This window comes from Melopsittacus undulatus, chromosome 12 (genome assembly GCF_012275295.1).
Source record: "Melopsittacus undulatus isolate bMelUnd1 chromosome 12, bMelUnd1.mat.Z, whole genome shotgun sequence".
NCBI lineage: Eukaryota > Metazoa > Chordata > Aves > Psittaciformes > Psittaculidae > Melopsittacus > Melopsittacus undulatus.
The window spans coordinates 21,503,069-21,529,952 of record NC_047538.1 but is presented as its reverse complement, the minus strand read 5'-3'; the positions used below and the strand labels follow the sequence as shown (position 1 = coordinate 21,529,952).

Below are 26,884 nucleotides of genomic sequence, written 5' to 3'. Positions count from 1 at the left end.
ATCCTGCTTTGTGTCTAGAGGTGTGTTGTCTTCATGGGTTCTCATAAATGGTTTGGGTTGGAAAGGACCTTAAAGATCACGTATTGCAACCCCTGTCCCCCATACCTTCCACTGGACCAGGATATTCAAAGCCTCAACCTGGATTTACCTTTCCTTAGGCAAGTACCAAAATCAAAAGGTGAATTGTGCATGCACGAGATGACAGGGGACGTGGTGGGTTTTGAGTCTGCCTCCTTTGTCTGTGTACAGAAGCATTTTCTCTCTGGACTGCCCAACTTTCCATTGACTGGAGCTGCGCAGGGCTGGCTGCTGGGCTGAGCTGTGTAATGGGAGATGTGAATTGCAGCAGGAAACCTGCTCCAGTTTAAGCAGCCCTGATTTAAAAGCGAATGCAGTCAAACCAGTACAGACTCCTGCATGGAGGAATTAAAACTGCTTTGTGTGCGATTGATGTCACTTCTGCTCAGGTCAGTAACTACTGCTGAGGGATGCTCAAGTGGACAATGACTAAAGCCTGATTTGTAGAGCACAGACGTGTCTGCTCTGCCCTTCTCATTGGAAGCAGGTAAAATTAGGGAAGGAAGGGCTGTTAATGTGCAGACTTCACCTATCCCCACTCCTGCCTGGCAGGTGGCTTTGTGCTGTGTATGGGGAAATGATTATAAAATCCCAGACTGATTTGGGTTGGAAGGGACCTTAAAGCTCCTCCAGCTCCAACCCCTGCCAGGGCAGGGACCCCTTCCACTGGAGCAGCTGCTCCAAGCCCCTGTGTCCAACCTGGCCTTGAGCACTGCCAGGGATGGGGCAGCCACAGCTGCTCTGGGCACCCTGTGCCAGCGTCTCAGCACCCTCACAGGGAACAGCTTCTGCCTCAGAGCTCAGCTCAGTCTGCTCTCTAGGACCTTGGTGAATGGTGTGTGTTTGAAGACTGATGCTGTGCTTTTCCTTGGGAGTCTGAGTGTATAAGAATGATGTTGTGGCAAGGCTGGGGATGTAAATGAGTGCATGGGGATTCACAGGATATGGGAATGGTCTTGCCCTGTTGGTGGCTGATGCAGAAACAAACCAGTGAACTCTTTGTTTTGGGCTTGGGCTGGGGTAGCAGGGAGGTGATTTTGGGGAAAGCTGTAATTTGTCTTTCTCCCTCCACATTGTCAAACAATTCCCTGTTCATTGGCTTACCTCTAGCATCTGTCTGCAGTATTTATGTGCCTGTACCTTTAGCATCTGCCTGCAATACTTGCTTCTTTCTGGAGATTCCCTACCAAGCAGCCCCGTCCTTTGGAGACGTGGGGACAACAGACTGGCTCCGGTAGCCTGTGCCCAGTTGTTCCGTTCCCAGCCAGCTGTTGTGCAGCTGTTTCCAGTCTCTGCAGTGATTTAAGCCGAGCGGGTTTCCCAGGGCTCACCCTTCTGTGTGGCAGGAGATGAAGGCACCCTGCCTGCAGCCCCTGCCAAGCGGATGTGTGTGGGTGCTGTGCCCAAGTGCTGGGTGCTCTCTGTGACACTGTGGTAGGTGAAGAAAGTGAAGGTTTGTTTGGTTTATTTACCCTTTCTGACTGCTTAAACAGTTCTTTTTCCTTGATTTCTCTTTATCTGGGGAGTTTTACCCAGGGCTCTAGAAATAAACCAGAGGTGATGCTGATGAATTGCTTGGTGGGGGGGGAAGCAGTGCATTTCCCTTTGGGTAAGAGTTTACCATTCAAGCCTTGACCTTGTTAAAACATGTTAACTCAATAAAAGTCTGAGTGTTTAAAGACAAGTGACTTCTTCCTGCCTTCAGGGGCATAATTAAGCCATTCCACACCCCTTAAACCAGAGCTGTGGGAGGAGGGCTGAGCTCCATAGCCAGCTTCAGTCAGTCAGCAACCTTCCTCTGGGGTCATCTCCATCCATTGAGCTGCATGGAGCTGCTGCTGGGAGGCTCTGGAAGCACTGGGAGAGTGTGGCAGTGATTGCCCAGCAAACCGGGGGGGTGACATTGTTCCTTCTGCAGGGCATGCAGTTCTTGCTCCTGTTGAAACAGTGGTGTTTTGTATTAAAGCAGAGGGAATTTCCTGGTTGGAGCATGCAACAGCTTCCCAGGGGGAAGAGGGGCAGTTCGGTTCATCCATAAGAATTCCCTTGCAACTTAAAAATGGGAGAGTTACCTCTTTTCTCAGGGTTTTCCTTGTTTAAACATTCCTCATAAGTTTGTAAAGTACATCGCACTTTGGTATTGATGTTACAGGGTGGGTATTAAGGCAGATGAGCACATCAATGTGTCCAAAAGCACCTTCCCCACTTAATCTACTCAAGGATTTTAAGGGAAATCCAGAAGCTTGCTGTGTTTGCAGGTTGGTGTGTTTGTGCCTACTGAGCTGTAATCAGTACCCACTGGTGTGCATCCTGCTCTTGTGGCTCAGAAGATGAGTAAATAAGGAATTCCCCCATCCCAACTAAACCCCAGGAACACTCACACCCTAACCAGCCATGCAGAGGAACAGTTCCTGTGGGACTGGTGTACCCTGGAGTGCCTCATTGCCTCTGGGCTCTTTAAAGAGCTTCATTTTCCAGGGGTTTCCTGTACACTTCTGTGCTGTCTTCTCCCTGGAATACGTGTGGGGTTTTTCCTAGTACTGTGGGTCTGTCTGTACCTCAGTACAGTCCTCACAGGCACTGGAGCTATTTGAAGTGAAATCCATCACTGGCTCTTCCCATTAAAATACAGGGCTGTTAATTGCAGTTGCTTCATGAGCAGCTCAGCTGCCCAAGCAGAGGTGATGGAGATTTGGGGACAGTAATCCTCTTCATTATCCCTGTGTAAGCTGTCTGGCATCAACCTGATACCCAGGGAAACTCATCCCCTTAGCAGAGATGATTTCAGATGCCGTCTTGCTGCGAGTAACCAGAGTGCATCTTCATTTAAATCTGAGGCCTTCATCAAGGTTATAAGCTCAGTGCATGAAGGTGCTGGGAAACATCCTTAAGTGCTCCCCAGATGGGCTCTGCAAAGATGATTATGCTGTAATTTGTTTCTATAGCTCCACAAAGGCAATAATTGACCTTGGGACGATGACTCTGCTATTCCCTCTGCTAGAATCCCTGGTGCTTTTGTCCAGGCCAGGTTTTGTCCGTATTAAATGACTGTATTAGAGCAGTTTGCCCAGGAGAGGTGCCTCCCACTGATGATGAGCATTGCTTCGCATCAGACCTTTCCCTCGTGGTTTGTGTTTGTTTCTGCTTCGTGGTTAAAGGGTTTGGAGGGTGAGGAACCTTCTGAAAGCTCAGCCCCAGGGCAGGTAGGTGCAGAGTGATGGGAGGTACCTGCTTGTGCCTGCACAGCAGCAGCAGCAGTGAACTGGGGCCTGTGAGTCATCTGAGGAATAGCCTGATGTGTGCAGCTGAGGGTTGTTCTTCAGTAGCAATAGTTATTATTATTAATAAACAGCTTTGACTTCACCAATTGCCAAACAGGGTGAACTGAGAGCCCAGGACTGAGAGCCCAGGGCTGAGAGCCCAGGACTGAGAGCCCAGGGCCTGGGCATTTTGCTGGGGAGCAAAGCAAAACTCTTCCCTCTATCTCATACAATGGGGCAGGAAGGTCAGAGGCTTCTGACCCCATCTTGCTGGTGCTGATGGACGAATGGACCCTTCTAGATGTCTCATCTCCATAGCATGAATTTCAGTTGCCCTCCAAGGACTCTTTCAAGCTTGCCCACAGGCTCCCAGAAAGCCTGTAAATAGCAGGCTGAAAACCACTGCTGCAAGCCCAGGAAAGTCAGATTCCACAGGATCTAACCCAGTTTCAGTTGGGTGATGTGCTGGAGACAGACTGGTGGCTTTGGGCAGCTCGTTGCCAGCAGGGCTGAGCTTGGCAGGGAAGTGCTGAAATCCCGTTTGCCCACTTGCAGGTTCAGTTATTAAACACATCAGGAATCCCCATCTGCTTCGTGAGCCTGTCTGTGGAAACATAACCCACAGCTTGGCTCCTGCAAAGTGCCGTTTGCCTCTGAATGCAGTTGGAGGGAGCTGGAGCTGTGCAAGCCTCTTTTTGGGGTGATACTCCCCTGTGAATGCCAAAGGGATGAAACCATTCCCATTGCACTTGCTGCTTGCCAGGCTGGAGGTGTGTGTAGAGGGGTGTTTGAGCCAGGGACGGAGGTGGAGGTGATGTTCTCCTGTCCCCTTTCCCTCTGCAGATTGCTCTGAGAGGTGTTACACGTCGCATGCAAATGGTGAAGGGTTTTTTGGTGCCTCTAGAGAGGCTTTGACTTTCTGTCTAGGAGCTATTAATTACCTAGACAAGGAAAGCAGAACATGGCCAATTAATGGCTCCTACCGCTTAGACCTGTCTCTCCGGCTGATCTGCTGTGAACTAATGAGCAGCTCCTCTCACCCGGCCACCGGCGAGCTTGAACTTCACATTGGTTTTCCTAGGGAGGAATGAAAGCAGCAGCAGCAACGTGCAGGAGCAAATGGCTGGAATTGGTTATTAACCTGGCTGAACATTGACTCTCTGCTTAGTGATTACCCAGGGGATGGGAGGAGAAAGGCCTGGTGGGGGGTTCAGAGCTGGTATTTGACAGCATCGAGGCAGCATTCCTTAAGTTGCCATCCTGCATCCGAGGGGCAGTGATGTGCTGGGTAAGTACAGCGGGTGCACTGCAAACCTGGGCTAGAATGGGTTAGTTTAAACCCGCTCCACTCCCAGGTGACTCCTTCTGTAGGGGTATTTTATGGCACAGCTGCATAGCATCTCATATATTTTTGAGTACCTTGGTTTACAGGTCATTTCATTTATTTGCAGGCTTTGTTTTGCTTCCCTAGGGTAATTCTTGTTCCTTTTGCACATGTCGTCCTATGGAAGGCATTAAACCCTGCAGTTTGTCACAATAGTTCTGCTTTTATGCTGGCAGTCGGTGCTCTTCAAAGACTCTCGTGTGAAGTTGAGACTCCTGAATCATTAGAGGATCATGAAAGCAAAGGAATCATTTAGGAGGCGAAGATGTTTTGTCGGCTTTGAAAGTGGGAACATGCGAGAGGAGAAGATGTTTAGCAGTGCTGATCCGCCTCAAAGAACCTCATCCCAGGAAATGAATTCCACTCCTTTATTCAGGATGTAAATACTGGAAAATGTCACTCCTGAGCTGAGTAATTTGTTCAACAAAAGGATCTCAAGGAGATGACTCCCTGAGCTTTCATGAACGTGCCCCAGACATCAGAGGACCTGTCTCTTTGGTAATAGGAACTGAAGGGCTTGCAAACCAAATGAGCAGTGTGTTCTGTGCAAAACACACACACACACACACACACACACAGACACAGGTGCTTTGTGAGCTCCCTTGCATTTTAAAAGCCTTGTTTATCTGGGGTTTAGGTTAGCTCCTGGGAGCTGCCAATGGGTGTAGTGATGATGTGTTGTTACAGCCGTAGTTGTTAATGTGCTGTTTAATGTACTTGGGAGCATGGCTGGAATAGTGCTAGGGTTACTCTATCATTATTGCACCTCGGCAAGGAATTGTAGGGTTTTTTTCCCTTGATTTAAACTTGCTTGTGTGTGCTTATTACTGAGATTAGTGCTGCGTAACAGTCACAGTGTTTAAGCCCATGTTTAATGTAAGGGGGAGGATGACTGAAGTGGGAGAGATGTTGTATAGTTCGTGCAGTGATGGAGATCTGGGAGCTTTGCCCTGGAACAGGCTGTCTGCAGTGCCCCATGGGTGGAATTGCCCTGGATCCCGGGTGGATGTGGCAGCACAGTGGGAAGTGTTGCAGCATTTCAGGCTGCCAGACAAGGGGTTGGATAGGACAGGAGGTTTGTGCCTTGCACAGTCTGTCGTGCCTCAGCAGTTGTGCTTTTAGTTTCAGCTCCTGCGTTTCTGTGTCTGGAGCTTTGGGCTGGGTTTCCATCTGAAAACGGGCCATTTTCCTCAGTGTTTTTTCCATCCCTGGGTTATTAGTACTCAGTTCTGCTGTTTGCTTCTGCTGCCCTGCACTGGTTTTCCTATCTGCCTCCTTTTTGGCTGCCTAATCTGTGCTCTGGACCTGGTGGTCACTCCTTTCCTTTCCTTCCCTCCTCAGGCCCTGCCCTGTTTCCCTTTGCAGTACCCAGGTGGTTTCATGTTTGGGTTTCTTCTCATTTCCTCTCCAGGCGTCTCCATTTGTCTTTGCACATCATCTTCAACAAAGGCCTCGCATGGTCTAATTTGTTTTCTATTTCCAGCCTAGACTTAAAATAACTCTTTTGTTCCATGAATGGCCTGTGCATGGATCCAAATCCCACCTCCCTTCTTCTGCAGTGTGGGTTTCTTTTCGCCTGTTTCTTGTCAGGATCTTTAATTATTGAAGTGTCCCTGTTGGGCACTGGGACTACAGTCAGTCGCTGTGGGTTGTGTGTGGCCGTGTGCATGCCGACTCCCTCCACTTCCCAATGGAGCAGCATGGAATGGGTTTGCAGGGCTGTGGGTGCCCTGGCACAGGAGCAGTGATGCTGTTGGGTAACGGGAGCAGCTCTGCCATCACATCCCTGCTGATGAGCTTGCCGTCCAGGTGATCCATGGGTTGTTTCAGCTACAAAAAGCAGGAGAACAGGAGATGCTTAAGTTTAATTTATTAGAAGGGGAAAATTCAATAATGGGAATAGGGAAACTGAAGGGAAAGGTTTGTTAGGGCCGGGTTTGAAAACCAGAGTCTCAGGCCAGCCATGCTGATGCTGACGTGTGGCTGGAGCTATGGCCAGGCTGGTGCTTGATGTGCGGCTCCTGTATGTTAACAAGAGGATGTCCCTGCAGCTGGGAGTGAACAGCCGGGTGCTCCTGCACACAAATGGGTCAGTCTTGTTCACTTAAGCACATGGACCCTCTGGGAGTTGTCTCAAGGTCACTTGCAGCTGCTTTGCTGGGCTGGGAGGCAGTTAAACTGTGTGAAACCCATTGCAAGTCCTCCTCTGAGCAGGGGTGTCCGTGCTGGGGCTGGTGGTGTGGATGTCTGCTCTGCTCCCAGGAACCAGGTTATGCCATGGAGAGTGGGGATCTGAATGCGGGAGCAGTTGAATGACACAGGTAACACTCACTTTTCCTATGCCAGAAGCATCAGTGCCGGGTCACTGCTGAGAGCAGCCTTTGGAAACGCAGCCAGCAGTGGGGCTGGCAGAGTCCAACCCTCTGACCCTGCTCCATGGTGCCAAACACTGTACACAAACGTTGGCAAAGGTTATCTCAGGGCAGAGCTAAACATGGGTCCTGTGCCCAGAATAGCTTGGAAAGACTGGAAAGGAGAAACACAAGTTGCAAATCCTGCTTTGCCGCTTTGGGCAGTGATAGGTGCAGGGCAGAGTCACCTTTCATCAGGAGTCAGAACTGGTTCTGCATGGAGCTGTGCTGTGGTGGGAGAGCTGATGCAGCCTGCAGGTTTCCAGCAAACCAGGACAAGAGGCTTCATCTCCTGAGCTTCTGCCATCCCTTCTGTGGCTTTAGGGACTGCTTGTGCCTTCTTACAAGGGTAACAGCCTGCCCTGGGCACCTCCTTCCTGCAGATCTGCTGCTGTAATGGCTTGTGCATCTGCCCTGCCAGGCAGGCGGGGGGATTAATCCAGAAGTCATCAGGATAAAGGAGAAGAGGGAAGAGAGCTGCTGCCAACGGGTGAGCTGGGGAGCAGGGCAAGAGCTGCGTTGGGTTCTGCTGTTGGAGGTGCACCTCATGGGTCTGACCATCGCATGCAGAGCGCTGCCATCCAGCTTTCCTTTCATACACTTCCGAAGCAAGAGCCATGCATTGAGATCACACACAGGTACCAGCCTTGACCCCTGGGGTTGAAGTAACCTCTCCTCCATGTCCCGGGGCTCAGGATGTGCCTGATCCTTCTTGCTGACCCTGTGCTGCTGTTTTAGTTTAAACCCTCTGTACCCCACTGTGATTGAACGCTACTGTGGGTTCCCAGGCTGCAGACACGGACATGGTCGTCTTTGTCATGCTGAATAGAGCCCTAAGTTTATGGCAGACAGCCTGCTTTCCTATTGAAAGGCCTTAATAGATACAGTACATACACATATTTGTGTGTAGTGTCAACTGCCTTGGAAGAAAATGTCATGCACATATTGATTAGACAGATCCATTACTGTTACATTGGGATGCCTTTCTTGGGAATGTCTCTACCCATTTTCATCGTATCTTAATTATTTTGGCTTCTCCTGGTCCTTTAAAGCAAGTGTGGGTAAATCTCATCAGTGCTGTTCAGGCCTGGGTTTGATCTAGGGCTGTTGGCAATGCCAGTGCCGTCAGTGGCCATGGGTTGGCTGCCGACAGGCAACACGCTCTGCTATGCTGCACACAGGTGTGACTGGAAGCATCATGGGGTGGTTGGTCCCTTGGAGGTTATAGTTTGGTATTAATTAAGCATTATAAATACAGGTCTCCTTCACTTTTATTTCAGTCTACACAAGGTGACTGGAGGATATGCACCTCTTTGAGGAGGAAAGTTGTGTATTAACAGTGAGGTAAAGATGACTTAGTGCCTCTTTCCCCTTGCATCATTTAAAGTAATTAAACGTTAGATTTATTGTCAATACTCTGCAATTAAATGTGCCTGGTGAGTGCTGGCAGCGTTTTGCTTATTTGCCTTAGTTGTGCTAGTTGTTGCCTTTTAACAGTGTCTTCTGCAGTCATTTTGTGGGCTACCTCCTGACGTCTTCCATGGTGTAGACCACAAGTTGAGTAGTGTTATTCTGGACCTAAACAAACTCTTCTGCTCATCTCAGTGTGTCTTTGCTTTCAAACCAGTTAATTTGGCACTGGTTTGTTCACTGGGATCTGTAAATCTCCTCTGAGGACGGATGAGCTGGTGTTATCCGTGAGCTGGGAGTGTCTTCTTCTTGTCACCTTTCAGACACATGAACTGAGCTGTGGGGTAATTATGGCAAATGACCTGTATTTATATCATGGATATAAACCCTCCCCTGGTAATCCTGCTCTCCCTGAGGAGCATGGCGCTGATGGGGAGGGTTGGCTCTAACTCTGAAGAGCAACAAGTGTGTTGAATGATGATAATTGGTGTTTTTGCCACTCAGTTTAATTGCAGAGCTTTACTGGAGACACCTGGGGGTTTGCATGGTCCTGGCTGTCTCAGTGCATGCTTTAGCTGTGGTCAGGATGTGTACCAAAGGTCCCCCACAGAGGTGTACAGCCCTGTGTCTGCCTGGTATTGGCTGTGACCTTGTAGATGACCGTGGGGTTATCATGAGCTTATCTGTGCCCATTGTTCGGGGTGGACACAACTCTGCTTGCCCCCCATAGCACAGGCTGTGCCCAGGTTGGTGTGTGCTTGGCAGGCACTGGGGCAGCCAGGAGACCAGGCAGAGCTCTCCTGTGTGCAGGTGAGCCTGCAGCAACTTGCCATGGCTTGTGGAGTGCTTCCATGGTGTAAGGTAGGGAGGTGATGGGGAAATGGTTGTAGACAGTAAATGGCACATGAAGAGGACAAACAGGAGCAGGGAGGTGGTGGTTTGCTCTGTGCAGCAGGGTGAGGTTCTGAAGGCTTTGGCAGCAGGGCAGGGTCCCATATAGGTAGAAATAAATGGGGGCAGGAGCCTTTTGGGTTCTGGCTTCTTCATGTTATAGCCCTGGTGCTGGGTTTGCTGGTAACCTCCAGCTCTCTTCTGTTCCTAATCAGAGACTGTAAATCTGCTCATACCTAGTGCTGTAATGGCTAACACAGGTCTGCGGATTAAACAGTCTCTGATGGAGACTCCAACCGGGGGGGGAAATACTTTTCCTGTGAGACAATGTCTGTTCCTCATCAAAATCAGTTGAGGAAAAGTAGGAACCAAACAGTTCGATCCTAGAGATTTAAAGAGCCTGGCTGCACGCTTTGATTCCCATTAATCTGCTCCCATTGTTCGTGTTCCTCCCTTAGGAGTAATTACTAAAGGAGGAGGCACCCTGGCTTCTTTTGCTGGGGACAGATGGCCATGCAGCACCAGTACATCCCCATTAGGATGCTGTGCTCCCAGTTTGCTCCCAGTGGGAGCACCCACAGCCCTGCTGCTGGCTGTGCATTGGCCATCCTGCTCCCCACAGGAGTGACCTCATTTGGCTCCATCCACGGTCCAGCTGCACTGGAGAGCATCCAGGGCCTTAGACTGGTGGTGGTTTGCAGGTGTGGGGATGCTTGGGCAGTGCTTTGCCTGTTTGCAGGCACATGAGCTTTTCCTCTTGGCTTTCTTGTTGAGGCAGAGGCAGTTTGATGCCCTTGGTAAGGAAGAGACCTTGCTTTATCCTGCTGGTGTGTGGTCAGTGCACACCACCAGCACAGCATGGGCTGGTGCAGCAGGGTTTTGCTGTCCCCTCTGGTTTCACCCCATGTGTGTATATCCTTCTACCAGAGAGTGAACTTCTTGCAGCACAGAAAGAAGCATAAAAGCTTTTAAAGTGCTTTAGAGCTTGAGGCCATGTGGCTGTGAACTGAGTGCTGAGGTTTAAAGCTGAACTGCTCATCTGAGGAGTTTGAAGAAAGAAAACCCATCCCATTACTTGCACTGCAGACACCTACCAGGGCATGGTCTCATCCATGTGCTCAGCTTCCAGGGAGCAGCTGGTTTGCTGAAACATGTCAAGGACTCGAGGACCACCGACATGGGGTGTGTGTATATACATGTGGTGTATGTGTGTGTGTGTATATATACACATGTATACACACATATAGATAGATAGATAGATCTCTACATGTGCTTATTAACTCTTGGGTGGCTTCAAGCCAAGATGAATCTGTTACTAGGAAAGTACCTTGAACTTGTGCAGATCCCAGCAAGCTGCTGAGAGCATCGTGCTCGCACCTTGGCTGCTGCAGGAGGGTTTGCCCCTGCAGAGGCACACGTGGGCTGCAGGAGGGTGGTGGTGTGTGAGCAGAGCGGATGCTGAACCACACACCCCAGCTCCGGGTGGGAATCAGCCGTTACAATCCCCTCCAGTCGGAAGCACAAGGGGAAGTGGGGCAGTCACCCTGGGAGTGTAAATACAGCCCTGGGTGCCTCTGAATTCCCCTGTGTGTGCTGGGGCTTTCCTGACCGAGCGTGCTGAGCTCCGGATGGGGACACTGCCCCTGGGTGGGATGAGGTCTGCCTGCTCCCGGGATCGGGGGGTGTCCTGGGGCCTGGTGGTGATGTGTGGCTGCAGGGCTGGGGGAACATGGGTGTCCCCCTTCTTCCTGCTTTGGGAACCAAACCTCGCTCTGTGTTTTCCATGTGGAACCTGGCAGAACACCTTTGTCCCAAGAGGCTGGGGTGTCCCTCAGCAGGAGCATGGAGGTGTCTGCACATCCATCATCCTCAGGGCTAAATGAGTGTTTGAAAAGTGTTGTTTTTGTAGAACTTGTCCTCTTTGTAAGGTCCTCAGGCTGTTCCCCCCCTGCTGCTGCAGCTCTGCCTGTCGTGCCCAGCCTGCGGGGACCGTTGCCTTGGTTTGATGTGATGCTTGGCTGGGGAGCAGAGCAGGGATGCTGAGCAGGCAGCCCCGTACCTGCCTGCAGCAGATAGCAAGTGCTTGATCAGCACAGGCTGATCTGTGGTCTCACAGGAGGAGGAAAGAAAGTAGAAAAACTTCCTCTTTTTCTGCTTATGTTTCTTTTTTTCCCCTTTCCCACCCCCTGCTTGGGTTTTGTCCACACCAACTGCTCCTTCAGCTGAAACTGCATTGGTTCCCTGGGCAAGGACCATGTGAGTGTGGGGAGAGGTGGCACTGGAAGCTTCCTCTGCTGCTGCTGCTGTGCTGGGGAACGAGTTAGAGACTGCCCCAAACCTCCCAGGCCAGGTTGGATCAGCCTGCTCTAGTGGAAGGTGTCCCTGCCCATGGCAGGGGTTGGAACTGGATGAGCTTTAAGGTCCCTTCCAACCCAAACCGGTCTGGGATGCTGTGTGTGAGTGTGGATGGGGATGGGCTGAGGAGGGATCTTGTGCCTTTGGGCTTGTTTTGAAATGCCAAGACTCTAGCTTGTGGTTTTGGGAACTAAGTCACCCCCAGGAAAATAACTGTCTTGAAGAGACATGGAGACATAGATCAGCAGAGCCCAAAGGGATTACAGTCAGTTTGCAGGTGTTTGGGGAGGCTTTCCAGGGCAATCAGGTGGGATGGTTTTGGGCTAGTCTTACACTTGGACTTCCCTGTGATGGGTAGATCACCCCAGCCTTGATGCTCGGTTGTCTCATGGCACCGTGGTTGAATGTTAACCTGCTGCTTTCCTGTTTGCTTGCAGTAGTTGTGTGACGTGGGCAGCACACCCATGATGCTGAGGAGCTCTCGCCTCTCCTAACCCTGTGCCGGTGATTTGGAAGCAGCCCTCCGAGATGTCTGGATCCACGCAGCCCGTGACGCAGAGCTGGCGCGCTGCCGAGCCGCGCTATGCACCGCACACCATGTCCTACCCGGTCCAGATCGCTCGACCACATGCGGTAAGGCAAGAGGTACCTTCCCTGCCCTCTTGGGTAGGGGCTGTGTGGTGTGTCACTGGCACTGGGGCTGTCGTGCAGGAATCCGGCTGTTTCCGTGCCTGTGGTACAGGATTTCATCATTCCTCTTTTGTGGCATCCTCTTTTGTTTCTCCATATGGTGTTTTCATAGTTTCTCGCCCTTTCCAGCCTCTTGCTGGTGGTGTTCATGGTTCTCTGGCTCGTCACTTCTGAGCACCCAGCTCCATTTTGTCTTCCTGGCAGGAGCACCCTTGGCTGGATGCAGCAAACAGCTTGGGAGGGGGAAAGGGAAGGTGTAATCCGTATGGAACAGGAGCACTTGGCCTCCAGCCCTCTTTGCATGGCCTTGAATCACAAGGGAATGAGCATCCTCTCCTGTGTGTGGCCTTGCCATGAGCCTGGTCCTTGCTCCTCACACCCATGGGGCAGCTCTCCTCACTTCCATGCAGATTGCTGGGGGTGAATCTGCTCTTCCATCAGCAGACCTATCCTGCTCTGTGTGGCATTCCTGGCTGGTGGTAGCAGGAAGAAAACTGAGCTGCTGTTCTTCCATTCTATCCTTCCCCACTCTTTTCCCTCCTCTTACCCTTGACCTCTCATCTCCTCTTGGATCAAGGCATAAGCTGGTGGTGATTTATTGCCTGTGTTCTGTTGAATCCACTGGAGCTTGCACAGGTTAAGTCACCCTGATCCAGCCTCTCCTCTCCATGCTCTATCACTCACACCTGTGCTTGCTCATCCTGAATGGTTGAATGTTTTAGGTTTAAGCCCGTAACAGAAAACCCCTCTCCTTAGTGGAGAGCTTTAGGCAGCTCAAGCTGCTTAAGTGAATCTTATTAGGTGTGGAGTGTGGCACACACTTGCAAGGCTGCTCTTTGGAGCTGCTTCTTGGTGGTTATAGTGAGGTGGCCACAGCAAGGAAAGGGCTTGTAATACAAGTTAGTGAGGAGACCTTGTCTCGGGGGTGTATTTCTGACAGTGGTGGCTGCTGAATGGTAGGATTCCTGCTGTGATGGTTTGAGGGTTTGACTTGAGAGCTGGAAACCCATGGAATGACTGCAGAGGGGTGGAATTCCCTCATCTGCCCCCTTTAGGTTTCAGCAGAGCAGCACAGGGAGCAAAGCTGGAACTGGGAAAGGCTTTGGAACAGAAGTGTTAAGGAGGGCGCAGGACAAGCTTTTGGCTGCCTCAGCTGGCTCATCCGCATCGCTCGGGGCCTGCGTGCTTCTGCACAAAGAAGCTTTTCATCCAGGCTATGAGACATGCTGACCTGGTTCCATTTATGGGAGCTTTGCTTCCATCAGTGCAAGCGTGTTTGGGAGGTGGGACAGAACGAGAGCATTTGTCTCAGAAAGAAAAGCCCAGTTCTCTTATGGGAGCAGGAGGAGGATGTGCCCAGGTGAGGGAGATCTGTTGGTTTAAGAAGGAACCCAGGAAACCTCCATGCCCAAAGTGAAGGTTGAATTCAGAAGGGTGTGAAAGGCTCCAGGCCTTGGGGTGCTGAATCCTTGTCTCCTGCAAACCGCACTTGCTTTCCCCTTAGTGTCAGAGCAGGATGAACCAAGCGGGGCAGTTGTTTGCAGGCCAGATGGAGCTCAGGGTTTCTGCAGCCTGCCCTGCTCCCTGGCTGAAGTGAGCACTGGTTTTATCCTCCCATGTTAACATTGGAGGAAGCTGCTGGCATTTGCTTCTAGAAGCTATTTTTACAGCCACATGTAATGTTCCGAAGCCATGCGATGCCTTAGAGGTGTCTGGATGCAGGAGGGGCTGAGCTGGGACCTGTCTGGATGGGAAGCTGAAAGGCTCCTCTTGTCACAAGTGTGCCAGCCCCACATGAGCCTCCCCTTGCCTCTGCTGGGAGGGCAGGCAGAGCGTGTCCCTGCATGATCTGCCCCGCTGCTCTCAGCTGTTGGCAAACACGTGGCTCTGGCTTGGCAGCACCACGGGCTGGAGCCCGGCCATGGCTCTGGGGCTGGGGCTGATCTCTGGTGGGATTGCATGGGAGAGGAGAGCCCGCTTGCTTTGAAGTCGCTGCACTGTTTAATATTAAAAGGCAGCAGTATTTGCTTGCGTGTCTTGGCCGGGTCAGTTTTGTCATGGGGTGTGTGCACAGTGAGAGCTTGTTTGGGAGAAAGCAAGAGAGCCAAAACCAACCTGACACCAGCGTGTCTGGCATCCGAGCGGATCCTGGCTCTGGTTTGCTGCATCCCAACACATCCCTTCCTGAGAGCAGGGAATTCATCCTCATGGGGATCCTTATCCCAGGGTGGGAACGCCCTGGGTCAGCTCCTGAGCGCAGCAGGGCTGTGAATGCTGCTCTCATGTACATCCATGATCCCATTCCAAGTGTGGCGGTCGCGCCCAGGGATCGGCGCGGCAGGAATGCTGAGCCCACAAATGAGCCGTGACGTTATTTTAGGCTTGGAGACACTTCATGAGAAGTGATTTAAGGGATTGCAGCTGTTTGATTTCACAGATGAGGCGAGTGAGGGGATGCTGCAGAGGGGCAGGAGGTGGGGGAGCAGCTCGGGACCTTTGCTTTCCCCATTGCATAAACCCTAAGGGAATATCCAACAAAACGAGGGAAAGGATGCATTGAAATGAATCAGCAGGAATGTGCTTTGTGCATCTGGGCACCATCTCCCAGCAGCATTCCAGGTGTCACTGCTGGGTTTGGAGCTGGCAGAGAAGAGCCACGAGTGGTCGAGTGAGGGTGTTTGTTGCCTGGTTTCACTGTTAGGTGCCAGCTTTGGGTAGGGCTGTGAGCCCGTGGCTCTGATCCAGAGTGAGCTCTGATGCAGCAAACTGGCTCTTCCACAGGGTAGGTTGGTCCCCAGCTGTATCAGGATGTTGTCATCCTCTTCCTTCTCCTCACTTGAGACACGTCTGGTCCCAGGGATGTGGAAATGGTGATATTTTATAATGGCCTTCAGTATAATTCCATTTTACCAAGAAATAGCCAGTGAAAACACTGGATTTTTGTGGTTTCGAAGGGAAGAAGGAATCTTGGTGGAAAGGTTCTGTTTGATTTGACTTTCTGTACCTAAAACTAAAATCACCAATAATCATCAGCCTCTTCTTAAGAGCCCTGAGTGTTTCTTGATCAAAGTGCAGGGGAAATGCTTTTGTTTTCCACATTCATCAGCTGTGCTGCTGGGTGCTTAGCTGGCTTCTGTGTTCAGCTTGGAAACAGAGGAATTGTTTGAATGCTCCATGACCTTTAGCTAAAGGTGAAAAAACACATTACTTATGCTCCTCACCTTCTAATGTGTCTGAACTTCATGCTCTCAAATGAACCTTTTCCATGAAGCAGATTTGTTTTCAGGCAAGCTGCAGGTATTTTCTGTAAACAGATCAATTCTCCCGCATAGCACATGGACAGGAGGGTTCCCTGCTCTTCCTCCTGTGTGGATCCAGTTTCCTGCTGTGCCCTCCTTACCAGTCACCCTTCAGTTCCCTGACCTTCCAGAGCCGCGGGAATGATGTGGCTTGGGATACAGGGTGGGTTTCTCCAGCTGTGGGAGATGATGAGGGTCAGGGCACACAGCTTCTGTGCCAGAACAGCTTCTGCTTTTGGGGTGCTTTAGTGTTTCACCTATTAGAGGTCCTGAAGAGGTTTGGGGATGGGTGAGATTCAAGTGTGTGCATGTGGAATTGATGCTCCATCATCACTGAATCCCTGTCGGGGAGCATAATCCCCTCCCTGCAAAGCAAGAGGTGCTCTGCATGTCTCCTGTTCGGCCCCATTCCCTGCACACACTTTAGCTGAGATGAAGAGGTGAGCTTACCCCTTGTGCTCCAGCTTTGAGACCATGTTTTCTGCAGTGCCTGGGAGTAGCTCTGTGATTCCTTCATTAAACTCTCTGCAAACCAGCACTTGTGCAGGAGCGTCCCAGCCTGCTCACTTGGGTGTTTTTGGCCTGTGATAAATACCTTCCTTGTCTGTCTGAACCAGAGACAAGAGGTCAGTGCAGCCTTGTGTGTTGATTTGGTGTCCCAGCCAAACGATGGCCTGGAACCGAGTGCCCAGGCTCCTGCTCCCAGCCAGCGTCCTGCCCTGGGAGGTGCAGTGAGGAGCTGGGAGCTGCTGGGATGGCAGGAGCAGGGACAGGGTCAGGTAAGCCTGCAGACAGACAGTGTGCTTCACACTGCAGGGTTGGTTTTCCTTGGAGCCATGAGTCACACTTGTGTGTGCTGGAAGCCAAATGCCAGCCTGTGTCAGTGCTGCTGGAGCTGCAGAGCAGAAGAGCTTACAGAGCATCACCTCCGAGCGCAAAGGAAGCCTCTGTACCAGCTGCACAGCTGAGCCCCCCCCATGAAACACCCCCCGGTTCGTGCCAGGGATCCACATCCCCACTCCTGCCTGCTGCGCTCCAGGGATGTGCTAAGGAATGGCAGGAAAACCAAAAGCATGTCTTGGAAACAGTGCCTGTGATGGGGTCTGCCACGAGGACTCAGCACACTCTCCTGAGCCTTCCCAGTGAAGGATTGCATTAGCTCTGAGGGGATCTGGGAAGGTTGCCTCTCTGCTGTGGGACTGGGAGAGCATGGAGGTGAAGGAACTGGACAACTAATTCCTTACCCTGGGGTCTCTCTCCCATTGCCAAGAAGGAGTTGGCTTACAGCAGGTTGGATTTAAAGCTCATTTTCCCTAGGATACACAGCCTGTATCCAACACAGTTCTTTTCCTTCAAGCTACTGTAAACGTCCATGATTGCTCATTAATCTGCTTTTTGGATGGGATTTGATGCAGGAGGTGATGCTTTGCTTTTGATTGGTTTCAAGATTATAAATCCACAGGGAAAGAAGGAACTTCTGCTGCGTATGTGGTTTGGAAGAGATAGAGACCCACTAAAGACACTTCTGGAGATGCAAAGCCTTTGCCTGTATGCCTGATGCACATCATCTCACCAGCCTCCGGAGACACCTGCAAGTCTGGGGGCTTTTGTTGGGTGTCACTGTCCCCACATGTACTCAAAATGCTGAGCAAGTCGGGTTATTGGACCTGAAGGATTTGCTGTGGAGGGATAAGGGAGTGTAGGAGAGCTGAGGAGGGAATGTAGGAGGACAAAAGGGTCCTACATGGACCTGCAGATAGGCTGTGGGGGTTGTGTGTGCTGGGAGACCCTGGGGGGCTGCTGCAGAAGAGATAGGAGGATGAGCAGAATGACTGCGTGCTTGTAGGGTGGAAGTGTGGGGCTGGTTGTGTGAGGAGCTGCTCACCCCATGTGGGTGTTTGTGGCCACGGGTGACTTCAGGAAGCGCAGCCCCAGGCGTGGGGAGTGGAGGAAGAGCAGATGGGTCATTCCAGCTCAAAGGCCACGAGTCTTGTGATGGAGGGAGGCTCAAAAGCAGCACTGTCATGGATGTGGGGCTGCTGTGGGCACCTCTGGCTGTGGGGAGAGGGCTGGGGCTGGCTCCAGCACCCGGCGCTGGTCAGATGACTGGGAAGCCACAACAGCCGAGAGCTGTCCCACCGAGACGTGACTGCTGCTCCGTGAATGGCATATTCAGATGGCACAGCTCAACAGCCCTGCTTTGCTTGAGGGGCAGGGAGAAGGGGGTCAGGGAGGATGGATGCTATGCAGCTGGTACAGATGCTAATGGTGCTGGCAGCAGACGTGGCCTCAGCACAGGGATGGCAGCAGGATCAGTGCCTTCCAAGAAGGGGCCACGTGCAGTGTGGTCACCTCCTAAAACAAAAGGCCAAGTCAGCAGCTTCTGAGAGATGGATGGCAATGAGACTGTGTTGGAATAATAAGGGCATTTGTCTTTTCAGCACATGTTGCACCCCCCTAGGCAAGATAAAATGCGTGTATTCAGCCAGGTTTTTATTAGTGACCTTATCTTCAACAGCGGAGCTGATTGTGGACCAGTTGGTGCTTGGTTTAGGGATTATTTTCCTTTCCTCCTTACATCTGCAGTGAGCTCCTCCCAAGGCTTTGGGGAGGAAGTTGTGCAGACAGCAGTGTGCTTGTAGACAACCTGTTCTGATCAATACCCACCTCCTTCACACTTCAGTGGCAGGTTTTTGGTAGCAGGGATGGCTCCTGTTTGCCGAGGGCTGGATGCAGCCCGGGCTGTGTCTGCACTGCCTGAAGTGATGCTCTGCTGAACCTTCCCCTCTCCTCTGACCTGAAATGGCTTTGGGAGGAATGGTTTTCTCCAGGCTAAGGCTAACAAGTGTGTTTCTCTGTCTGATGAGCACTGCGGTGCTGCCGGTGCCAAGGGGTATCCAGGCACCACAGAGCTGTTCCTTTGAGTGCTGAAATAGGTCACTCCTGCTGCTGGCAGGGAGGGATTTAAAGCAGCTTCTTTTGTCAGGGTGCAGGGAGTGCAGAGCAGTGTGAGGACCATCCCCTCCCTCTGGCAAAGCCACTGTGGCCACTGCACTTGGACTGGAGATCTGGTCTGCCTCTGGTGGCACTGACTGTGGGGCTGGTCTCCTGCTGCAGACAGGTTTATTGCATGAACTCATTGCTGGATGGTCCATATCCCTTGCAGGCTTCCAGTTGGGATAACACTGCTCTGTGCTGGCTGTGTGCTCTGGGAGGGTGGGAAGCTCGACCTGCCGTGTGCTTCCTAGTGGGATAGAGTGGATGTGCAGTCCAAAGCTGTATGGTCAAGTCTTGGCCACCGTGTTGGGTCACTCTGGTTTGTGTGTCCCTCCCCTCTGGCCATTGTCATTGTATAGGCAATAGGTGTGGGCATCAGGAGTGCAGGTGTGCTCTGAGCTGGGGAAACACCAGTGGGAAAGCAGGAGGAAAAGGATGGAGCACGTCACTGGTGTGGGTGCTGCTCTGGGGAGTACCAGTGGGAAGTACCAGTGTCAACCAGGACACTGAGGCTGAAGGTGAGCTGTGGGGTAGAGCAAGGTCCCTAGATCCATCACAGCCGGTGGAGTGTTGTGGAGGGACCAGAGGAGTGTGGGACATGCACATCCCACCAGTGCCATAGCCTGTGAGGACACCAGCCCTGCTGCCCTCACCCAACGATCCCGTGGTTGAAAGGTTCCCAGGCAGCACATGGGCTGCTCATGAGCAATGAAACAGGCCAGGCAACCTCTTCTCAAATTAGATAAGGGACAGTTTATCAGCAGTGAAATAAATGGGGATGCTTCAGCATTGGGTTTTGCTCACTAGTGGACCACACCATTAGTAATCGGCCTCATTTAAACTTAAATGCTTGGGAGTGCTTCAGCAGAAATAGCATTGTTAAGAAACACAGACTATGGGAAATCCAGCGCAGGGTGAGCTCCTCACAGCCCTAATCCTGGTGGAGGTGCTGAGGAGCTGGGATTGCACCTCAGTGAGTGGGAGCAGTGCCCTGGCCTGTTTGCCTGCATGGAGAGGTGACGAGGACAGTGTGAGGCAGCAGCTTGGAGCTGTGCAGGTAGGGGCTGTCCTGCTCCTGACACTGTGATTTGAGGTGGTGCTGGTGCTGGTGCTGTCAGCTGGTGGATGTGGTGGGACCCCGGAGCACTGCTGCTGGCTTTGAAGAGGTGGTGGCTTTGAAACCCGGTGCGAGCTCCTGGCTCTGTGCTCGGCTGGGGACGTGGTGGTGACAGGGATGGATCCGGTCCTTGGGCTGCTCCGGCTGTGCTGCAGGTGCTGTTCTGGCTGTTCCAGGTCCCCATGGGTTTGCTCCAGAGCTGTTCTCCAAGGAGCCAGAAGCATTGGGTGTTTGCGCTTGTTGTGGTGCTGGTGGGAGGAAGAGAGGAGGAGCAGTTCCCTGTTCTGTTGCAAGAGCAGCTCCAGGCTTCCTTTCTGCCAGCCTCGTGTCTCTGGGGTCTTTTCCGTGGGGGATAATCCTTGCAGCTGTGGGAATGCCATCTGGATGCAGCAGTTGGTAGATGCCTTATCCGTATGGATGTGCTGGAGCTGGGAGAGCAGGGTCAGAGCTGCTCTTGGCTGGGGTTTAATGGTTGGTTCAATGCGTTGCAGGTCAGTGCATCACTTCCAGCATCAGTTTCAAACCTTCTCTTCCTCCTCCTCCTCATTGGAGGTCAGGCACCCTGGGCTGGGCACCTGCAGGCAGGGGAGGGAGAAATGCAGCACACCAGCAATGCACATGTTCAGAACGGAGAGTGAGAGGCTGTGAGCAGTTATTAATGTAGTGTGGGGCTGTCCTGGGGGCAGGGGACAAGGCTGAAGATGTTGGAGGCCTCACGGGAGGTGAGGCAGGAGGCTGGGAGCTTTTAGAGCTGTTACAAAGGGGGTGAAAAGGAGCAGGGCTGTTTCTGTGTTGCCAGGAGCTTTTCAGTAGCGCTGCATTCAGCCTCCTGGCTTCGGCCAGTTTGATTAGTGTATCTAATGAGCCTGATGGGCTGGGTTATTTAGGGTCAGAGGATTCACCAGGAAGGGGGGAGGAAGACAGCACTGTCAGCGTTCCCAAATGAAGGAACACAAAAAGCCCTTGAGGCCGGGAGGGCTCTCACTGAGCAGCACCCCCAGGCAGGGACAGTGTGGATGTGCCCAGCCTCCCTCACTGGGTGCAGAGGATGCTGTTGGCACCTGGCTGGGCCCAAGAACCTCTTCATTCTGCTGCATCAAGCAGTGTGTTGTAATGAGGCTGCTTTGGGCTTTCAGCATCTTATTTATCTAAACGTTGGCTGCATTGCTCTGCCAGGTGATACCAATGTAAGTAAAAAAGGTGCTCATCTCTTTGCATCTCTCCCTGACTGCTGCAAATCCTCCTTCCAGCCCCCTAAACCTGTTGATGTGCCAGAGCCCCTGACTGCTGTGGTCTTTCTGCTTCCTTAATTTGTGTTTCATGACATGTAATTCCTGCTCTGAAAAGGAACAACACGTACCTTGAGCTACAGAGGGTTTTAGTTGTTATATTTCAGGTCTCTTGCAGGGGCCAAGGGTGCACCAGCAGTTTTAGGTCAGGATGGGGAATAAATCCCATTTGTGTGCTTTGGCAGTGGGGAATCCCCATGGCACCCACTGGACGCTGCTCCCTCCTGTCTGCACATGGAGGGGGCAGTGGCCCTGGCACCAAGGTGCCTCCTACCGTATGTCTTTAAAACACCAAAACCAAAGCCTCTTCTGAGTCACAGAATCACTTAGGTTGGAAAAGACCTTTAAAGGCATTGAGTCCAGTGGTTAACCCAGCGCTGCCAAGTCCAGCAGGCAGCTCCAAAGGGAGCTCCTGAACCTGTCCAGCATTTGTGTGTGGAACACACAGGCATAGCTCCCAGTGCAGTTGGTTGTAGTAACTTGGTGAGCCATTAATGCACCTGCATCCTGCCAGGGCTCCCATAGCTCCTTCGATGGCTCGTCACAGGGCACAGGGATGCACCAGTTTTAATCTTCCTTGCTGACTTTTAGGTTATGTTTTCTTCTGGTAGAGCCAGACCCTGATGTGAGCAGAGCAGGTCACAGTGAGGTGGGTGAGGGCTGGGAAGGCAGGAGCTGGTGCTCACCAGCAGTGCCACATCTGCTGTGCCAGCCCATGGCTAACAGCAGCCTTCCCTGTCACTTCAGGCCATGGCAGCAGGCTCTGAGCTCCAGCAGCAGTTCTCTGATGGGGGATGAAGAGGAAAAGGCAAAGCTCAGCTGAGTGTGGGTAGGAGGAAAAGGAAGAACAGAAGGAGCCTTCTCTTCCTTCTCTCAAGGGCACAGCCTTCGAGCCTCGCAGACGGGTGGTTCTTGTCTGTACACCCACAGCAGGTGATGGTCCTGGTTGTGGTGTCTCCCCACACACAGTGTGTTTGGTTTGTAGGTGGATGTCAGGAGCTGCGTTGCCATTTTTGTTTGGAACCAGGACGAGTGTGAATGTGGGAAACGCTGTAGGCAGTGATTCTGCTTTGGCTGGAAGAGCTGATGGCTCCTTCACTCCACATATCTCAGTTTGTCCCACCATTGTTTGGACCAATGGCATATTCTGTCCTGCAGCCCCCATGGATGGAGCCAAAGGGAAGCAGCATCATGGGGTAGCATCCTCCCTTAACACCTGGATTTACACCAGTGGATCACCCCCATGACATTGAGTAGGTGCTGTCCCAGTGATGCCCTGTCTGCAGGCACCCCTTGCCCCAGAGGCCGAGGTCTGGACTGGCCAGGCTGGAGGTGGAGACCAGGACTGTGGGGCTGGCAGAGGTTCCTGGTGTTCCCCAAGGTTGGTCAGAACAGAAGGGCAGCACCACACTATTGCCTGGTGCTGGGGAGGAATGAACCTGATTCCAAACACTGGTGCACTTACCTAGGTGTATGGAGAAGCAATGTCCATCAGACACCACCATTCTCCTTCCTTCTCCACTTCGTATTTGTCATTCCCAGCTCTTGTGCCAGAGAGCTTGAATGTGGGGCAGGGAATCTGCCTTTCTTGGCTGCCCTGTACTGAGTGCTTACAACTTGTGTTTTCCAGAAAGCTCCTATGCAAACATCTTGGTTTACCATCTCGTGGCCAAAGATGTTGGGCTTGGATATTCCCTTGTATCCTCAGCCGGCTGGAGGAGAACATGGTACCCAGTGCGGGGCTGCTGTCCTCACTTAACGCTTCAGAGAGGGGGTCACTGGGGATGGTTCTTGCTGTTTAAGCCCCCAGATGCTTTCTTTGCCAGCCATGCCCCTCACTGGGGCACTTCTCCAGCTTCCCTAGTGCTGGGGCATGTCAGTCTTCATCTGACCCAGTAATACCAGTTGTAGCTGTTAGGGCTGTCAGCCCCAGCCCGCACCCCCAGCTGCATGTGGTGGTTTATTTATTGGGGTGTATTTAGGCTTTGAAATACCTCTTTTTGAGGGAGTTGGAGCTTTCTTCTTCCCATTGGGAACTGCTCAGAGCAGGCTCCCAGGTGGGATTGGTTCTAACACACACGTGTGTCAGTGTTACCAGGGATGTTCTGTGGCACAGTGTTCCATGCCCCTGCTGAAGGTCTCAGTTAATGAGATGATTAGTCTTGTGGTCAAGTATCTATCTGCAGATAAAGCCTAGGAGCTGAATGTAGCTGCTAAAGTGCAGTTGCTGGAATCAGTCTGAGGCACAGAGCAGGAGGGATCCTTATTGAATTAAGATCAGGAACATACTGTACTGTACTCTCCCAGGGTCAAGGAACAAAAGAGACATACACATCATAAGTAGCAAAGTGTCCTTTCAAACCCCTTGAGCTCAGCCCTGGGGAGCTGTGCTTAAAGGGACACTCTGGAGATATCATTGGTGTTCTCCTGTTCTCTCTTTCCCCATACTGCTCTGTGGATTGATGCTGAAAGCACCCTCTGACTCCCCATTTTCTTCTTACCTGTTCTCCATCAGGACTTTTGGATGCCAGAAATCCCTGTGTGTGCACCCAGTGCCTGGGTTGAGGCTGCTGGGGTCCCCACTTAAAAGGCTGGAGGCAGGTTGGACCAGGGCTGAGCTACCATCCCAATCCCATGCAGGACTGGGGTGACTGGGAACCCTTTGGGATGGGGAAGCACTGTATCTGTGTGGTTTCTTCTCAGTTATCAAGGTTTATACTTGCTTTGCCCCCAGCCTAATGAGCTGTTGTGTGTTTGTTCCCACAGGACGTTGCGCTGTTGGAGTACCAGCATCATTCCAGGGACTTTGCTTCCCACCTCCCACCAGGGTCTATCATGCAGCCACAGCGGCGGAGGCCATCCCTGCTGTCCGAGTTCCAGCCGGGCAATGAAAGGTACCAGCTCCCTGCTTCCCTTGGGATATGGGCATCCTGACTGCGTTAGGGAATGTTTAGTGCAGCGCTGTGGTGTGGAGGAGAGCTGGGAGAGACCAGTGTGTATCAGTATGGACTGTGCTCAGCCTTTGTGCCAGTTTAGCTTCCCTGTGCTAGTGCCACTGGCACCTTTGTCTTCTGGTTTCTTTGTGTGCTTTAAAGGCATCCTAAAAGCACCATCAAACCCACCCCCTCACTTGTATGGAGCTGTACATTGCTGTAAGTGGTTGCATTGGCTCTCTTCAGAGCAGAAAATAAAGCTGTGTGGTTGGGTTTGGGCTGTGGCTCCCGAGGCTGAAGGGAGGAGTGAGAAGAGCTCATTTCCACTGCTCAACCCTGCTTCCTCTTCTGCTGCTCTTCCTCCCTGCTATCGTTGGCTTTGTTTCTCCTCCTGCATTCCCCTCACAGCTTTCTCCTGCCTGCTCTCCTCACAGCTCTCCCTGTGTCCCTGTTCACAGCCTCCGTGGGAGGCTGGCAGCGTTTTTGGGTGCTACTCAGACAAGTGGTGTGTGGCTTGAGATGCTGTAGATGCTTTCACCACAGGGGCTGATCTGAAGGCCATCACTCTCACTGTCTGTGTTGTCTCAAAATGCTGCTCTCACAGTTTCTCTTCTGCATTTGATGCTTAGTGGTTTTGGACAAAAATGGCCTGGAAATGAAATAAGAGCCTTATGCAAAGCATTTTTGATGCTTATTCCTTAGTTGGGTTAAGAATAAAACCAGTGCAGAGCCAGAGATGAATCTGGTTCTCTAAAATCATAACTGTTAGGGGAGAGGAGAAAGACTTCAGGGTGCTGGATGCGTAAGGGCATAGCTGCAGACAGGACCCTCCTTTCCTCGTGGCAGGCATTTGGTGCTCAGCAGCAAACCCTGGGAATCTGGAGGCAAAAAGCAACCTCCAAAGTTAGTTTTGCATCTGCCTTCCTTGATGTGCTCTTCTGGATGGTGCCTGTGGCACCTGCATATACAGAGGGTAATGTCACTTCTGATGTTGTGTAATTTATTGCAGTGTGTTACATTGCTTTGCTTTGATTTCTCAGTGCTTTGATTTCTGAGTGCAGAGTAACACTGTTAACTTGGAAGTGGGTCAGGTTCAGCTAAATCAGGGGGAGACGGGTAAAGAGAACCCAACAACATGTTCCTGCCTGGGTTTGCTTTTCACACCACTTAGGTTTGCAGCATGGAGAACTGGTTCTGCTCTCCAGTAAAGGAAGGTTTCAAGGTCTCAATGTGCTATTTCAGTAAATATATCTTGGTTCTTCCATGTAACTAAAAACACCCAATTGCAAAAGCCTTGGTGTCTGCTCTGCCACATGCCAAATGTGCTGTGGTCTTCCAAGCATCTCGCTTTGGCTTACAAATGTTTCAGACTCTCCAAGCTTATTTCTTGTGTTGACAATCACATGCGTGTGGGTAAATGTTAATCGAGGTTGTCAGGTCTTAGATGCACATCCAACTGCTTGCCGTGGTTGCTTCGCTCTCAGCCTGCATGGTGAAGGTTAGATATGCTATAAAAATACCAGACCCAACTTTTGTTTCATCCCTTTAACCTGGAACATCTGAAAAACTGAACTTTTGCAAGAGCTTTACTGGGTAGTAAAGCTAAAAGTATCATTGAAGTTCAGCTCGGATGGCATCAGAATGCTGGGATAGGGACTCATTAAAAATGGGGCATTTGGGGATGCAGGTTGGGGGCCTGCAGACATTGTCAGTCCAATGTAATTAACCATTGAAGTCATTCAGACTGGGTGGCCTTGGGGCTGGGGAGGTGTTAGTCTGCTTTGCAAAGCCAGCTACTGATACTGAGCATCTCTAAGCACTACACTCCATCTTTCCTATGGGGATGTCTTTGTGGTGTAAGGATAGCTCTTGGGGTGGTGTGAATGGAGCCTTTAGGGTGCTTGGTTTGCTCACCTGAGGGTTCCTAATGGTAAGGATGCTGGAGCATGTGGAGCAGGGTGGGTTGGCCATCAGTGCCCACCCCAGAACGTGGCTCTGGCTTTGCTGGGTCCAGAGCACAGCCTGGGCAGGGGAGGGTGGTGAAAGCTCAGTCTGCAGCTGAGTCCCCTTGGCACATCTGTAAGCACTTTGGCTTTGTTCCTGGGCTGGGATTGATGGGTTTGAGCAGAAGCAGCTGACTCTCAGCATGAGGGGTTGGGGAGGAGGCAGTGCCTCATTTGAGCAAAGGGAAAGTAATGTCCTCAGTGTGGGCACAGGAGGGGAAATAGGGGGAAGTACAGTGTCTGAAAGGTAGCCCCTTACCATGGTTCCCTGCCGGATACCCCACTAGTACACAGTGGTGGTGGGTATGAGACAATCCGTCCCTTGAAGCTTGTTTCAGTGGAGGGGGGTGAGGCTGCTTGATCCCACCTGCCCCATGGTGGCTGCTGTTCACCTTAGAAAGCCACAGGGATTCACTTTGTGCTGGTTTATAGGTTTGTCCCCCAGTTTGGGCAGGTCTTGCTGTCTTTGCATGTGGCATTAGAGATGCAGAACTCATTCAGCCTTGCTTAGGGGTCTTCCTGCAGCTTTGCTGGTTTTATGTCTCTTGCTGCAGTGTTGCTGTAGCCTGCAGGTAGTGGTTAGCTGTGCTCTGGTGAAGAGGCAGCACCCAGTGAGGTGTTTCACCGTGGGCACAGTGTTGTAGGGATGAATCAGGTGGTGGCAGACAGCCACTGAGTGTAGCTCACCAGAAGGAATGGGGTGCTGGGATGGTCCCACGTGTTGGGGCTCCCTGAGCAAGAAGCTCGTTGGATGCCAGGCTCGGGCA

At 51.7% G+C, this 26,884-nt stretch overlaps 1 protein-coding gene across 9 annotated transcripts in view; it reads left to right on the top strand.

Moving 5' to 3' along the window:
* Positions 1-26,884, top strand: part of NCOR2 (nuclear receptor corepressor 2) — a 218,771-nt gene that overhangs the window by 50,117 nt on the left and 141,770 nt on the right. For all 9 annotated transcript variants that reach the window (XM_034068507.1, XM_034068506.1, XM_034068502.1 and 6 more), the window contains exons 2-3: positions 12,227-12,422; positions 23,948-24,075. In XM_034068507.1, coding sequence (XP_033924398.1) covers positions 12,318-12,422; positions 23,948-24,075 — 233 coding nt within the window. In that variant the 5' untranslated portion in view covers positions 12,227-12,317. The remainder of the gene's footprint in view (positions 1-12,226; positions 12,423-23,947; positions 24,076-26,884) is intronic.